A 17,439-nucleotide genomic window follows, 5' to 3' on the forward strand; every position below is an offset into this window, starting at 1 on the left:
TTATTTAAACAAAATTAACCAGCGCATTTTTTATCTTTCTACTTCTTCATGTTCAATGAAGCTCTCAAAGTCAAATAGAATTAAGCACATAAGATATTCTTATAATTGTGAAATGTTGTTCGCGCTTTTGCTACAGTGGAGTGCATGACGTAACTTGCGCCACACATGCGTTTGGTTTGGGAACACGAAAAACGAACAGGAACCACACATGTCTAAACTTTTCAATATCCACAACAAACTGGGCTTCTGTTGGCTGATTATATTGGGCGTCTTCGTGTTACCACCCTTGAAGGAGCAGGCACCTTTATCGTTCCGCAACTCTGTCCACCATTTTAAATGAGTTGACAATAGATCCAAAAGGGCGCCCTTATCAAGGAAGATCATTTGCTTTGGTCTCCGGCTTTGGGAAGTCGTAATGTTTTCGATTGTTTTCGTTGGAAAATTGTAAGAAACTTAAGTTTACAAGTGTCATTTAGTTTTTGCTGGCTGAAAGAATGGCAGGATTCTGGATGGCTTCCCTAACTGATTAAACAATTGTTGAAACCATGTGATATTATTGTTTTGAGTGGCTAATCTTATCAACGGCTTTTTTGGCACAAAATTCAAACCAAATGTAAACAAATTCAAACTGGATCAAAAGGGGAGGGGAATTTGATGTTCTGTTCACCGTCGCGTTGCAAAAAACATTTGATGCTGCAAAATTTCATTATTCATTATTCATTATTCCTACAAAGTTGAATTCCACCGTGAAATCGAGCTGCTTTTACTTTCAGAATCAAAATGACATGCGCGTAAATTCAAACGGGTTCGAGACGTGTCTAAAACGCGAATTTCTAAAACGCCCTTGTAGCCGTCCACTGCTTTAAAAAAATGCCTGCTCCATTCGCGGACATTATTGGAGCCATGTTTTTTACTTGAGGCGCACATTTTGTTAGCGAAGATGTTACTTTTGATTCACTTTTCAAGTGTTTTGGATAGCTTGGCACAGGAAAAGAAGATGATAATGAGTTTTTAAGAAATAATGAACTTTTTTGAGCGGCGGCTTAAGAGCATGCGGGCGGTCAACGGTAAACAGAACATCAAATTCCCCTCGCCAAAATACCATACTCTCAATGAGTAGCTTCTGATGGGATTTTTGCTTATGTGGTGTAAGCTTGAATAGAGAGTATGGATCTCCAGACTAGTGTGGTACTTGCGTGCTCGCTCTTATCTGATTTTCCAATGGCAGTTTGGAGTAAAACTCCTAGTGTACACTTGCCTAATTCCGGACAGTTTTCAATGTTTTAATCAAATCAAAAGCACAAAGTTATCAAAATGGAAGAATTATTGTTAACAGAACAAGATTCAACCTTTCCCCTACTTTTCCAAACCAAAAATTTCAAATTTTCCATTTACAGCTCTTCGTACATTCTTGCCTCAGACCTGCCAAGTCTCACGCATTGAGCGTGAGAAGACTCTTGCATTTTTCAACATAGTCTCACAAATTCTTTGAAAAACTTTATTTCTCACACAATCTCCAATAGTGCCAAAGTGCCCCCCACCCCATTTTTTTAGGGGCAAATGCCGTATAATTAGGGCAATAATTAGATGCGATTGTGGAAAAATCTGTAGGGGGAAAAGATTTTCAGATCACGCTTCAAAGTAGCCTGGGTTATAGTTCGCACCCCCCCCCCCCCTTTATGAAGGGGGGGGGTAGCGATGTTCAGAAAATCTCAGAAAGGGGGGGGTAAGAGAATTTTTTCTAGAAAGGGGGAAGTTTTCAGAAAGGGGGGGGGGTTCTTCATCTAGAAGGGGGGGGGTAAAGAAAAAGTTATTTTCAATTTAGTGTATATATACCAGTTCTGGTTACACAGTCTGAAAGAAGTTCACTTTTACCTTTGATCAAAGCGTACACCACCAAATTCAGATTTCCTAATTATTTGCTTATTTACACTGAATGTTCTTGCTTTTTCACCGGTAGAATTATGGTAGGATTTTAAAATTTTGAGGGGGGTAGCATCAAATTTTAAAAGGGGGAAGAACCTAGGGTAGGGGGGGTAGCTCTAGGGTAGGGGGGGTAGTGACCCCCTTCCGAACTATGGAAAACTCTTACCTCAACATATACAAAGTTTCTAAAATTTTAGAGTCTGGTGCAACTAAGAAAGTCTGATACAATTTTGAATGACACAGTCTGTGACAGTGTAGCTGGAACCTGGATATTCCAGGATTACAAAAAGCTATACCTGTTATCTTTTTTCTTTAAAGAATGAACAAGCCATCAACATCAATAAATTACACACATTTACTCAGAAACTTTAAAAATTATCTACCATTATGACTTTCTTGAAGCCGTTCCAAAATAAACCAATCAGGTTATGTATCAGAATTCCTTTGGGAGTTCTTTTCCGAAATTTTTAAAATAGGGTCGGCAAAAAAACTTTTTCCTGGGTTTTGGGGAAAAACAGAACTGCTATCATTTGTTTTTTATTTAACCAGATATTTAAATATGGGCTCAAAAATACTTAAATAAATAAGTTAATAATATTCAATATACTATTTGTACCTCTTACAAAATAAACACTTACAGAACGACATTGTTTATCATTTGGAATACCCCCATATTTGGACCATTTTGTTGTGGGCGGAAACTAAGTAGCACCCTCAGTGCAAGATTGCCGCCTCATCTTTTTTGCCCGCGCAAAAACGCAAGCTAATAATTTTTTCTTGCGCGCCCAAGGTGAAAAGGAAAGTGATCAATATTCTTTGAAGGAAAAACGCCAGAAACAAACCCAAAGACCTGTGAAGATGAAAAAATTTCTGCTTTGCGTTTTTTTTGGAACACTGAAAAACTCTAATTTCGATCTTCCTTTAAGGTAAAGAGGTTGCGAGATTTGGGTTAGCAAGGCAAAAATTGCTAAAAAGCTGGTAAAATCGTAATCCTCAAAAATCGAAGTTCCAGCCACAGTGAGTGAACCCTTGTTGACAGAATCTCAAAACTTTGGAAACCCAGGCAGACACACATAATTACTTACCATAAAACCTCTTTTACAAACTCAATAAACTTTCAAAACTATATCCAAACGTCAGCCACATTCATAAAGGCTCCTTTCCATCCAGTTCCATCAGCCATTTTGTTTAGAAATGAACCTGTGTTTTCATTTTCATTTGTTTATCTTTTTTTGTCATGTCAGCTTTTTCCATAAATTATGTGCGCGCATCGAGAAATATCGAAAACCCCGCCAAAATTCCGCTCAGTGACTGGGCGCGTACTGACCAATTAGATACATTTGCATATGCAGGGACAAATATCCCTGCAGAGGAGTTAGTTGGACCAGACCGTAAACCAGAGACAAGTTTATAAAAAACTAGACAGTGAAATAGTTTACAGTCTGGATATCCAGGCTAGCTTCAAAGCAGTAAAATATTTTTGCATAACAGTGTATAATATAAACATGCCTTTTTCAGAGAAATGACAAAATTTTTATCCAAAAATGTAAATTTTAAGGCAAAAATGCATCAAATTTGGGGACTTTGAGGCTTTGAAAAATTTTTCAAAAGGGGGGGGCAAGAGCTTTTTCAAAAATATAGGGGGAGGCAACCCTAAATTTTCCAAAATCTTAAGGGGCAACCAACCTATTAGGACATAATAGCGAGCAGCCTTGCAGGCGCCGTAGTTATAAAAGTAAAGAAAACAACAAACTTTTGTAATTTGCAGAACAGACAGCCCCGGGTTACAGGGAAAGCTATCAAATCATGATGTTAGCTTAGCAGTGCACATTTTAAAACCAAATTCTTTGGCTGGCTTGTTAGAACTGTACCGTGAAGTGGGGTAACTTGCATCAGTGGAGGAAAACTTGCATAGCCGTCAAATGACTGACCAATCAAAGCAGCAAAATTTCAAACAAATGAACTACACAGCTCTGCTCACAGCTCTACTCTATCATTTTTGTTTTGATTTTACTTTGTATTTTAATGACCAGACAGGTCATTCATTTGAGGGCTATGCATGTTTGCCTCCACTGATGCAAGTTACCCAATCTCACGGTATGTAAGGTTTCCGGAATTTTTCCAAATCCCCAATTTTGATTAAACTAATAAAAAATAAAACTTTTCTATGTATTCACTTTTTTGCGCCAAATTCTTCAAAATGAAAATATTTAAGATTTTTAAAGTTCTCTTTTATTCAATGATTTTTTTGTGGCACTTTGTTGACAATATAAGTCTCAAATCAAATTCGTGCTTACTTCAGAGAATTGAAGATGAGAAATAGTCTATACCTTAGGATCATGGATTGTAACAAATAAAAAAGGTGTCATCAAGGGTGAGACTTTACAGCCGCTTGTCATGCAAGGCACTGAGAGGCCACAGGTGCCAAAAAGAAGGGCAATATGAAATAATATCAATCTCATTGATGGAAATTTTTTTGATAAACAGTCTGCAAAGGAGGGCTATGAAGCAGTCAGTAGAAGAGACTACTTTCGTTTTAGCAAAAAATTTCTCACAGGGATAACTTGTCAATGTGTTATGTCAAATAGTCAGCATTGTATTGTTGCAAAGTTTTTAGTTTCTAATCCTGATATAGGAGTTTAAGTCTAGACTGAATGGTATTTTGGTGACTGTCCACGCTAAACCCCTAAAACTCAATCATTATTGAGCATTATCGTAATCGAACCAATCAAACTTACTAGATTATCAAACGCAGTCATTCCATTGACACCGTCATGGATTTTTAAAACATTTTCAAGGCCATGGTTTCAGCGCTCTCTTAAAATAAGGGGGGGCTTGAATTTTGGGCAAAATTTTAAGGGCAAAATTTTTGAAATTTTCAGAAACAAGGGGGGATTCATGTTTTAAAGTGGACCAAAGAAAAAGTAATTTTGAATTTAAGGGGGAAGTAATTCATGGGAATCCAAATCTCTTTTCATACTCTGCAAAGTTCTTATTTACTTATACTTAATATACCGGTTTAAGGTGGTAAACTAGGGTAAAAATTCGAAAATTTTCTCTGTCGCCCAGCAATGTTGGGTGATTTTTTGGCCCCTATAATAACACTTTGTAATAAATGCCACAGTTGCAATACCTGCTGCACATTATAATACCAAAAACTGATGCACTTTATAATAAAATATAAATTTAAATGCCATAAAAATTTCTTCGTAAAAAGCCCTGTCAATTGCTTCACTATACATTTAAATATACATTTAAAACAGTGAATTTTTAAGATTTAGATCCAAAGTTTCAGACTTAGTCCGTCCAGATGAGTGATAACTTTCACGTTCCTTTATTGTATTTTATTATCAAAATCAACATTTTATTTAAACCAATTTCCCTAGACACAATTTATATACTACTTTTTAACCAATTAACTCATTTTTATTACTTTTTATCACTTTTACAACCTGTCAATGAATCATCCTTTTATATGTTTTTAGAGCAGAAATGTGTTCAAAATTTTTATCCATCACACATCTGATGATCGTCTATAAGGCGTGAAACAAGCTGTAATGTTGTTTTGATTTTTTGAAGAAATATACATTTTAAATTAATTCAGCTCTACCTTGGTATAGAGCACTTTGTCATTCACAGATTATTGATGTTATTGAAGTTTCAGACTTAGAAATAAATAGAATAAACTGGGTTCAGTCCTAAATACTTAAAAATGCAAAATAATGAATGACCTTACTGTCTTAATCATGGGTCGATTAACATAGAAAAATCATAACCCTGCTTTTGATAAATTCCCTGATACAAACAAATGAAAAGCTTTATACATATAGCTGAAAGAATAATCATTTTGACTTTTTTAACCAACCAAAATTTTAAATGTTGTATTATGAAAAGAAAAATAGTCATGGAATGTTTTAACTATTACAATAAAAAGGAAAATTAGAAACTTATTGCCCAAAAAAGAGATTTGAATGTCTCCTCTAACTGATTTTCCAAGCATGTCAGGCAGCTTCACATTCATTTTTATAACTAAAACTATTACATCCTGTTTATATTTCTTGTCTTAACAGTTTTGAAATAATAATTATTAGAAAAATCTCTAAGTTTTGTTTTGGATGGAGATTTCCTTTTATTATAAAGTGCGTCAGGTGTTATTACAAAGTGTGTCAGCTTTTTGTATTACAAAGTGTGGCATTTACAAAATGTGTTAGTACAGCCCCCTCTATCTGATTTTCACGCCAGGGGCCATGTCTGTAATAAAATAAATTCCATGTGTACTCTAATCAAAAAATTTAACGGGCACTTTAGAAAAGAAAAAAAATATTTAAGGGGGGATTAGGAAATAAGGGCACAGTACAAATCGAATTCCAAATTGAGGGGGGAGAAATGGATAGGGGTAATTTGCTGTTTAAGGGGGGACTGGAAAACATGGAAGAAACCATGAAGGCATATGGTACCTTTGTCTAATACTGACATTCCTTGTCTAATTCCGTCATTTTGTAACTATCTGTCCTTTAAATTATTTATTGTTAAAACCTTCTTTAAATAAAAGCTATTTAAAGAAATCACTGTAACTACTCGTAACTACTTTGCAGACCAGATAGTTATATGGCAGAATTAGACAAGGTATGTCAACATTATACAAAGCTACAGTAAATCATAAAAAGATAGCCTGGGAATCAAAACGTTAAACTTTGTTAACATTGTATAGTTTTTTGATAATTTTTCTGTTTGTTTGATGTTTTCCTGAGGTAACTGCAAGGAAATTTTTCCCTGTAATGCAAGTTCAGCTCGATTAACCATATTTCGCCTTATCACTAAACAGAACTTTCCTGCGCATTTCAATAATTTTCGACAGTTAGTCACACTAGAAAATCAAGCTTTCACTTCAGAAAAAACAATACAGTCATCTACAATATGTATTTAAACAACAAGGATGATAGTTACCTGAATCAAGTTCAAGTTCCAAAGACAGTTAATTAAAACTTGAAATGAAACAAAACGACCAATTGCAACATGTAGCAGCTGAATATCAACCAATATTTTTCTTGGAAAGTTGTTCTCAAAATTAGTTTTCAAGGTTGGCGCGGTTCAAATTTTGTCATCTATGGCTCAAATTTAGGTAATTTTTCATAATTTTCTTCATCAAGATTTGCACCAAACTTTCAAGTAATTTCTCTGACAGGTGCCTTGAAAATTTACATCCTCAATAATCAGCCATACAGAGCCTTTGCAAACATGAGCGAAAATTTCAAAATAGCCCTGGGTCTTTTTCTGCACTAGAAAAATCATTTTGTATGCTGCGGAATGCTAATTAGCACATTTGAGTGGTTTTGGGCTATAGCTTTACATACATTCCACCAGTTAAACTCAATGAAATTCGGCACAGAATCTCACCTGCGTATTATCTACATTTTGGAAGTGGTAAGATGACACAAATGTCTCTGGTTGTTCCAGACCCGGTCAATCGAACTTGTCAAACCAATTGAACATCGAATGATTAAAGCTTGAGTAAAGAAATTAATCGAAAGCTAAGTTTTTTTAGAAATTGTGCATGTTTTATTAAGTTCGATCAATGGACTGCAGTTCTATCAGTTCCATAAACTTATCTTGTCGCTCTGAATATCAGCTTCTGTTCAATCAAAGCCAAATTCGGAATGTAAATCAGGGAATTACTTCCTATTAGGGATTACAGACAATTTTTCTGTAACCATTCGACGTCATTACCAGGTCGGTTTTGTTGGGCTGTAGTATTTGGTCAAGTGGTCGAAGGCAAATTTGCAACAGAGGGGCTTTAAACTTATTTCGGATAGACAAAACTGTAGTGAGGGAAGAGAACTAATCAAATTTTTAATTGCCAAAACTAATCAAACCTATTACTTCAAATGGTGTGAATGTTTTAGATTAGGTTCAATTAATTTAATTTTAATCAAACTTCTCATGTCTGGGTTGTTAAAAAAATACAGTTATTTTTATGTTTAATATTATATTATATTAGGATGTTGCTATTTTAAGTTACTCTCCTAAGTAGGAGAGACTTCAGCATGTACTGTATCCTAATTTGCAATAATCCTTGACTGTCAATGTTTGGGCTGAAAGAATGTTTTGCCATTTTGGCCCATGAAGGTGGTGGCAGGGTCTGATTATCAGACACTAAGAGGTCATGAAAAATTGCCTGTGATTACGTCTGTGTGCTAAGAATTTGATCTACTACATTATGCTACTATTTTTAACTTCCAGGTGTTTAATAAAATACAATAAAAAAGAAAATGGCATCTGGATCAACATTACAGGTAAGTTTCCTTCTATTGCTTACTTCCCTTCAATTTAGAGGGACATAGAAAAGAAGTTTTTTGATGAAAATTATTTCCTACATCCTGAAATGTTAATCCCCTTATTTGGGGTACGTATTACTATTATCTTTTGATTAAGTTAACTTTTTATTTGTATAGAAAGCAATTGATTTGGTAAAGCAAGCAACAGAGAAAGACAAAGCCGGAGAATATCAAGAAGCACTCTCTCTTTATGAACATGGAGTAGAATATTTCTTGCATGCTATAAAATGTAACACCGATGTTTTTAATTTTCACTAAATGTGTTCATAAGTAACTAGATCTCTCTTCCAAACTTTTTGAGATTCAGTCATCTGTAAATGGGACTGCCTTAATAACCCCTAGCTATCCTTCCCCTTTCGTTGCCACCCATCCTGCTTCAGCCTGCTTTTCTTGAAATGAGGTGTAATAAAGCAAAAATGCAATAAAGAGATAGAAGACTTCATGTTGTACAACAGGCTTTTCTCCTTCTTGAACTGGAGAGCCAAAAATCTTAAAGACCCCAGCAATTAAAGAGTTAAGGTTTACATTCTAGCAAATTTCTCTACTTTGGCTTTTCATCATGACTTATCATTTTCTTCCAAACAACAGATGAAGCACAGAATGACAGATCAAAAGAGAGCATAAGAGCAAAATGCATTCAATATTTGGACCGAGCAGAAAAATTAAAGCAGTTTATTGCTGATGACAAAAAGAAGCCAGCCAAAGCTGCTGCAGGTGGAAGTGGTGGAAAGTAAGAGAGAGAAAATTTTGAGTAACAAATTCATTCAAGTCCATTAAAATAAATGAAAAAGGATTAAGATAAAACTAAAAACTGTTTTGATTCCTTATTTTGGGTTGTGCTAAGGCTTTTATAAGACTTTTGCCATGAGCATTCACTATTCTTTTTTGTAGAAGTAAAGGTGGTGATGATGATTCGGACAGTGAAGAAAATCCTGAAGACAAGAAATTCAAAGATCAACTTGGTGGTGCTATTGTTATGGAAACACCAAATATCAAATGGGATGATGTTGCTGGTCTTGAAGCTGCTAAAGAAGCATTGAAAGAAGCTGTTATTCTTCCTATCAAATTCCCACATCTTTTTACTGGTATGAAAAATCACAGTGGAACTGTACCATGTTTATCTTTTTGTATATGAAGCTAGTAAAACTGACTTTCCCATATTTATAATATTGTTATGATGATAATGAATTTTTTCTTTTTTAGGCAAACGTCAACCATGGAGAGGTATTTTGCTTTTTGGTGTAAGTTAAAAGTTTTTTTTTTCAAAATCAGCCATTATCTTCTTTAAATAAATTGTGACACAACAGCAGAATACCTTATTAATAAAGGTCTAAATTAATTTAGCAGGAATTTACTTTGGAGAATGGCAGAAAGAGTTTTTTTGAAGGAATTTAATATGGAATTTGATAGAAATTTTGTTTCATGATCACACGATCTTTTTTGGCAAAAATTTGTTACTGTATTAAAGAATAGAAAAAACTGTTTTATCTCTGAAGTAGCACAGATATTTGGAGAACGCACAATATAAACTAGATTTAATGGGACTTTAATTTGGTAGATGGCAGAAGAATAGAATTTTTGTGGGAACTTAATTTGGCAGAGCTGGTTTTTGTATCATAATTAGTTTTCCCTAAACAAGTAAAATTTCATCTGTTTAGCCTCCTGGTACTGGTAAATCTTACCTTGCAAAAGCTGTTGCAACCGAAGCTAACAATTCGACATTTTTCTCTGTATCATCGTCAGATTTAGTCTCCAAATGGCTTGGAGAATCTGAAAGGTATTTTGTAATTCAGCTGATTAAGAAATGAAACATTTCATCATTATGTTTGACCCCATTGTAGAAAATATTTTATCTTAAATAGAAAACAAGCTATACTTTTATTTAGTTCTGACAAAAAGATGTAAATCAGGCTCAGTCCGCGCAACAACTAACTTTGGCATGACTTATCCAAAGTAATTGGAAGGCTTTAAATTTTTGAAATCATGGCTTATCTCACCTGTCCACCATCTTGTCTTTTCAGATTGGTCAAAACACTGTTTCAGATGGCTCGTGATCATAAACCCTCCATTATTTTTATTGATGAAGTGGATTCCCTTTGTTCTTCAAGAAGTGATAACGAAAGTGAATCTGCAAGGCGTATCAAAACTGAATTCCTTGTACAGATGCAAGGTCTGTAGCTTCTATTCAAATTTCAAATGATTATATAATCAGTCTGTACTTGACACCACTGTCAACAATATTTCAACCAAATATTTTCTTACCTTTTGCACCTTCAACGAGTAGAGAGCTATTTACCATGCGAAATTCTTTAGTTCTGGTAAGAGCATTGGATTTAATTTTCAGGTATAAATTAATATGAATCTAGTTAAATAGATAATTCAGAGATATGTTCTCACTTCTTGTCCCTTTATTTTACCTTCAATTCTTGCTTTTACAGGTGTGGGAGTTGACAATGATGGTGTTCTTGTATTAGGTGCAACAAATATTCCGTGGGTTCTTGATTCTGCTATCAGGAGAAGGTAAAGATGAATGATTGTATACCTTCCAGGGTTACTTCTAGTGACTGGGTAGCTCAGTCGGTAGAGCATTCGCCTTACAATCTAAGGGTTGTGGATTCGATCCCCGGTCACCGCCAACTCAGCGGATGAGTAGCTTAGATTGGGTAATCTGATCTAGGCGGTAAGTTACTGGGAGCTGAGAGTAGGTGTGGCGCTCCACCTCAGCATTCGATCTCTCAGGTCTAGCGTAAATAGAAAAGGGGATAGACTCCCTCACTCCCGGCTCCGCCGACAGCCACCAGATATATATACTTACTTACTTACTACTTCCATCCCTCCCTCCTAGTATATTTTTATTGAGATTACAGATGTGATGAAAAAAGATTTTTGCAAAGATTTCAAATACAGATGAGCTCAATCTTGCGTTTGTATTAAGTGAGCCATGATCTGCGTCCGTAATGATACATACAACACTGTCCAAAAGAAGATTTATTTACCTGTGCTTTTTTATCTTTTCAGATTTGAGAAACGTATCTATATTCCTCTACCGGAGGCACCAGCTCGACAACATATGTTCAATTTACACATTGGTTCAACTCCTCACTCGATAGGAGACAAAGACTTTAAAGAACTCGCCAAAGTTTCCAATGGGTTTGTAGCTCAATAAATTTGATTCCTAACTTTAAAGATTTAGGTTAAAGTAATGAGGTCAAAATGATGTTAAACATAATTTTCTAATTCTAGTTTAATTAACGTATAGTAATATGATACTCTAGAATGTACTTAAAACCGATACTTAAAGCCAGTATGACAAAAATGCTGAATTTGCAGTAGATAACAAAATGTGAGTGTTATTAGTTGGTTGTTCTATTTGACTTTTTCTTATCGTATGAATAAAGATATTCAGGTGCTGATATTAGTATTGTTGTCCGAGATGCACTGATGCAGCCTGTACGAAAAGTCCAATCTGCTACTCACTTCAAAAAGGTAAGTAAAGTACTGTAGCTTTTTCATTCATGATAAAAAGTTCACTTATGATTATCTCCCCCCCCCCCCTCACACTCGGGGACTTTGTTCTACAACACGCGCTTCGACTATACTCAAAAGTCAGAAATACTCTAGTTAGTCTTATTAGATTTGATTGTACAATAAGGGACAAAAGAAGTCAAGTTTTTACTGTCTTTATTTCTAGGTACGTGGTCCATCAAGGAACGACCCAGACGTTACAGTAGATGATCTATTGACGCCCTGTTCCCCAGGTTTGTAAAATTCTCTTGAAAAAGGGCAAAATTGCATTTCATCTAGAACTTATATTTCTAAATTTTCTTTACCATTCTTTGATTTCTGATTGAAGCCTAACAACCTTAAAAATATCAGGAATGGTTTCGTACTTTTTTAACTACAAGAAAAATCCCTTTTTATAAAGAGAATTCTCTTAATCGAGTCCCACCCAAAGTCAACCACTCTTTAGTATCTCTTTAGTATCTCTTTTTATCCATTTTGGAGGCCAGCTCAAAATGTGCACATTATTGAAAAAACTTCTTTATACCTTTTCTAGACTTTCAATAGTGTTGAATCTAGTACCGAGCCACACGCAGTGTTCGTTGTTGCAAAAAATTATTAGTTACACGGCCTTGAGGCGTAGAATACGGGATAATTCGGTCTCTACATGACGTCTTCTGCCCAATAAAATAACTAGAAACTTAACTCAGGAAGAACAAAGATGCTCGAGTTCTAAGGACCGCGACCCAGCCGGAAGACCGACCAAAAGGATACACATCGTTTCAGAATACTCCTTTAGACCTCCATTAAACTTTTACCATATTTTTAACAAGATTGAATATTATTTTCAACAGGTGATCCGAACGCCATTGCAATGAATTGGATGGAAGTTGATGGAGACAAACTCTTGGAACCTGTTGTCAGTTTCGTAAGTCTTTTCTTATACCTTGGTTCTACTTTAATTCTTTATGGACTCCGCCTTTCGACCGTCGGACCCTTAACGGGACTATATAGGATGAAACATCATAGTAAAATTTTGTGAATTTTATTACCCTTCTTGGGACTAATTTGTACATTTTGTCAAATTTATATCTTATATAAAGCTACGATAGACTACTAGCTTTATTTCCATTGTGATTTTTTTTTAATACCCTTTTTACTCTGCACACAAATTTTCACTGTTGTTTGTATTTGGAAGTTTGTTCAATAAGGTCTTTAGAATTTTATTACCCTTCTTGGGACTAATTTGTACATTTTGTCAAATTTATATCTTGCAAAGAACAAAATGTTGAAATGTTAGTATTTCTCCGACCCTTAGTGGGGCTGAGGTTTGATTTTCTGAATATTAAACCTTTTCACAGACTTTCAGAGGCTCCAAAGACGGGCACAAATGGCGGCACATACCCTAAAACCATTCACTTCCTTAGGTACCCCTTCCTCCTCGGGATGTTATTCAAATGTAATAATTAGATAATACTAGATGAGGAGAATGACAAAACTTTGAACCAACATTGACTTGATAAGGTGGACTTTGATTGAGACATAATTATAATATTGCCTTTATGTTTTGAATATCTACATACTATTATCACAAGGAAAACTCTTGGCTGCCTAAATTCACCAGCTATTTAGTTTTCAGGCTGTAAAAATACTTCCTTCATTAGAAGTGACATTTTTGCGTGGTACCTTTGTTATTTCAGTAAACACTTCGGTCGCTTGCAACTCGACTTTTTTGATATCTGCATTTACACAATGTTATTCCTTGATCAAATTTTTGACAATCTTTTTTAACACTCTGTGCGTTTGAAGGTTTTTTATGTAACAATTGTTAACGAGGTATTTCGACACTGTCTGGCTTCTCCCTCTACATCTCTCTACTTGAAACTGACAGTTCAGGAGTTATTGTCTGCAGACAAGCGGGAGATAGAATGGGTCATTTTATAAATGCGTGTCAGCGCCTCTTTTGGATTTTATCCTTGCTTGCGTTTGCTTTTGAGTTGGACTATTCTTGCGAAGTTTGTTAGGAAAAGTACGAATGTCGGTAATGATTATTTGGAAGAAAAGAAAGTGCTTTCCTTTCGATTCCCTTGTCTGGAAAACGAGACTTCTAAACGTTGTTTCTCTCAATTTTGTTTGATCATAGGTCTATAACTGTTACTATAAGTTTGTTTTTTTCTCTAATCCTGTTTGTTTTTCTGTGAATCTTAATTACTTTTTAACCCAACTTTTATATCCATCTCTAAATAAAGCTACTAGCTTTATTTTCCATTGTGATTTTTTTTAATACCCTTTTTACTCTGCACACAAATTTTCACTGTTGTTTGTATTTGGAAGTTTGTTGAATAAGGTCTTTAGAACTCGGTACACGTTTTTTTACAAGAACAAACTATATAAGAACATAAGGCTTTGAAGGCCAGATTTTAAGAGCAAGTTAAGGTATGTGTACACCTTTTTTCCGATTTTTTGTCAAAAAAAATTTTTTCAGTCAAAGTGGAAGAAAAGTTACTGGATTTCATTTTGGTAAAATCGCGATCTTAAAATCTTTTTTAGATCCAGAGTTATAACCATTTAAATTTCAAAACAAAGTTCGTCTTATGATGGATTATTTACTCAAATAATTGTCTCTTTCGGAAACAACAAAGACAAAAGCGAGAATTCAGCTGATGTTTATTCTCACCTCTATTGAATAGTAATATTTTTGACACATTTCACTGATTACTCAAATTAACAGCAATCATCTCGTTAAAAATTTCAAATTGATGTAGAAAAAAACGAAATTTTACCACACCATACTAGTTTTAACGAGGTTAAAGTCACCCATAGCATTTAGCTATGAACTTAAATTTTTTTTTATATTTTCGGCAAAGAATTGAACTAAAAAAATGTCTTAGGATTTTTTTTCTAATCGAGTTAAAGCTTCACAATTTCAGGTTAAGTGGAAAGAACTCGAGAAATTAATGATTTTTTTTCCAAATTTTAACAATTTTTAAGTTTTCTCGAGTTAAAGTCGATCCAAAAAAAAATCCTAAGACATTTTTTTGGTTCAATCTATTGGGAACATAGTATCGAAATTATTTTTTCAAATTTCAAAAGCTATGGGTGACTTTAACTTCTTTGAAGTAGGTAAGGTTAAAATTCTTAAGATTTTAATTATATCCTGCCCAGTTTTTTAAATTCAGCTGAAACTTTTACCATTAGAAAGAGAATATTATTGGCTTTCAGAAAATATATACTTTTGATGTATAAAAATTTGTTGTTCTAAAGATATGATCAATTAAAGAGAATGTGTCAAGGAAGGTGAACACATACCTTAAGAACATATTAAGGCTTTGCCGCCCCTAAAACAGCCGGTTTCTCAGAAAAATGGGCAAAAATGCTCAAAGAATGGTGAAAATAAGAACATGTTAAGAACATTTTTAGGTGTAAAACTCAAAAAGTTAAGAACATCCAAAGGTTTCAAAAATTTTGAATGTTCTTATAAAGAACGTGTACTCTAGATAAAGTATCTTTTTACAAAATCAATGTGGTTGTTATAGTGAAACAAAGCCTCCTCCTAGATATCATGCAGAATCGTAAAGCTTTGTTTATTAAGAAAATCAGTTTGTTTCGATTAGTAGGTATTTTAAGGTTTTTTCAGCTGATAGTGAGGTTTGGTTTCTTATTTATCATCTTTGTTTTCTCTTCAAGGAATGTTTCTTACAGGAAAAAGGTCACAGTTTTATTTCCTTCGGAAATTTGACTTTACTTTTCGACAAGAAAATAATCAAGGGAAGTCGTGATTAACTAGTCTGTTTTCACGTCAGTACACAAAATGTGATCTGTTTTGTGACATGAAACTGTGAATTGAGATAGATTTACTGCTTTATTTTGTGTGAGGAAAATCAAGGTTGTACGCCTTAGATTAGATTTGTTTGATTTTTCGGGCAGCTTTATAAAGAAGGTGTTAATTAACTTTGAAGATTTTGTCAAATTTTTACATACAAATTCACATAGTATTTTAAGTTTTACTCTTCTGATGATTTTAAAGCTATGATAATGGAAGGTACACGTTATGCATTATAATTTATACTAAAATTGACGTCAATGCACAGAATTTTTGTTTTTATCTTCTTTTAATAAATCTTGAAGATGTCAAAAAGGTCACGTAGGGGTTTAAGAGAGTTTTTGGATTGAAGAGGTATTAAAAGATTACCAATGTGCGGGAACATTGATTTAAATTATGATAGATGTTTTTAATTTTTGTGTATGCATCGAATTTTGTCAATTCAATCTTTGTTTTCAAATGGATTGGTTGATAAACTAAACGAATGGAGTGAGGACTTCCCTTTGATTTACTTGTTCTTGTTGGGTACACTATCTTGACTTTCATTTACCGACAGTGAAAGTTTTTTTTAGTTTTTACACTACATTTTCTTGCTTTGATGAGACATTAATACAAAATTGTTCTTTGTAAAAATATTTGTTAAGTTTAATTTCTGTATTCATTTTCACCATGGCAGACTGACATGAAGAGATCGTTACATTCCATTCGTCCAACAGTTAATGAAGAAGATCTCATCAAACTCAAGAAATTCACCGAAGATTTCGGACAAGAAGGATAAACGATGCTAAATTTCGGACACTTTTCAACCTCAATGGAAAACATTGATTGCTTTTCTATGAAATAATATCATGCACCAACTCACATGTAAAGATCTTAAATTTTGCTTGGGTGTTAGATGGAATGAAAATGTAAATTTTTTGGGAATCCTGTTGTTTTTTGTTATTTATGTGAAATCAATTTTCCCTTGTTATTATTTTCGATCTTTGTCATATTTTCGTAATCATTGTAAATTCGCCTTTCATACATCAGCTTTTAGCACGAGCTTTCTTTTAGCTCCTTCTTATACTTATGTTGGCAAAATTAGCTGATCCAACGTTGCGACGACTGTCGGCGATCAGCGTTAGGATGATCGTGTCCTGTCTTTCACCTCAAAGCCTTCTTTCTTCTCCTTCAGATATAAAAGGCTCGAGTTGTAACTAACACTGCATAGAATCTAGATTAGAACTTTTATACAAAGTACTACATTTATATTGAATATCCATGAAAGTCCCTTCAAACCTTCCCTTTCGTCAAATGAAATTTAGCAGATTTCAGAACATATCTTTTAAATAAAATACTAATCTTTTTCGAAATACGTTCGTCTTCCCAAGTGATCCGGGGAACACAATTATTTCTTCGGTCTACTGTAGTTAATGTTAAGCAACAGAGAGAAGTATACGTTTATATTTTTCTTTTTTGTATAGAATAATGAAATCAAAATTGTAGATTTTTTTGTTTTGTTTTTATGAAAATCTAATAAAAAACGGCTTCTTGGGGCCATTGGTACTATTTTGCGACTGATTGGAGTCATTCACTGCAGCCTATGATTTATTGTACCTTTGATAATTTTCTTAGAAAACAGCTTATTTAAAAATGTAACTGTGTAATTTACAGACCGGAATGAACTGTTTTATAAATTATATTTTAATATTTTCAATTATTCTTCCATCCTCTCATCACATTTCTACAACTTATCTAGTAATCTCTAATGGATAAATCCTAAAGCTCTGATGCAATCAATATTACAGACAAGCACTTTGCGAACTTCTAAACAGTTATTGTACATGTACATGTTTTGCTATGGTATTGCCTTTA

The 17,439-nt window shown here is 34.2% G+C and overlaps 1 protein-coding gene across 1 annotated transcript in view; it reads left to right on the forward strand.

Moving 5' to 3' along the window:
* LOC136816865 (vacuolar protein sorting-associated protein 4B-like) overlaps positions 1-17,264 on the forward strand; it is a gene marked incomplete in the record, with an annotated part of 21,534 nt that extends 4,270 nt beyond the window's left edge. Inside the window, 13 exon segments of the mRNA XM_067073194.1 lie at positions 8,175-8,219; positions 8,379-8,490; positions 8,850-8,991; positions 9,153-9,346; positions 9,465-9,502; positions 9,920-10,038; positions 10,283-10,431; positions 10,700-10,781; positions 11,280-11,411; positions 11,660-11,747; positions 11,953-12,019; positions 12,617-12,690; positions 16,262-17,264. Of these exon segments, the coding sequence (XP_066929295.1) occupies positions 8,196-8,219; positions 8,379-8,490; positions 8,850-8,991; positions 9,153-9,346; positions 9,465-9,502; positions 9,920-10,038; positions 10,283-10,431; positions 10,700-10,781; positions 11,280-11,411; positions 11,660-11,747; positions 11,953-12,019; positions 12,617-12,690; positions 16,262-16,363 (1,323 nt within the window).
* Positions 17,265-17,439: the final 175 nt, after the last annotated feature.

This window comes from Clytia hemisphaerica, unplaced genomic scaffold, assembly GCF_902728285.1.
Source record: "Clytia hemisphaerica strain Z4C2 unplaced genomic scaffold, Clytia hemisphaerica genome assembly, whole genome shotgun sequence".
Lineage (NCBI taxonomy): Eukaryota > Metazoa > Cnidaria > Hydrozoa > Leptothecata > Clytiidae > Clytia > Clytia hemisphaerica.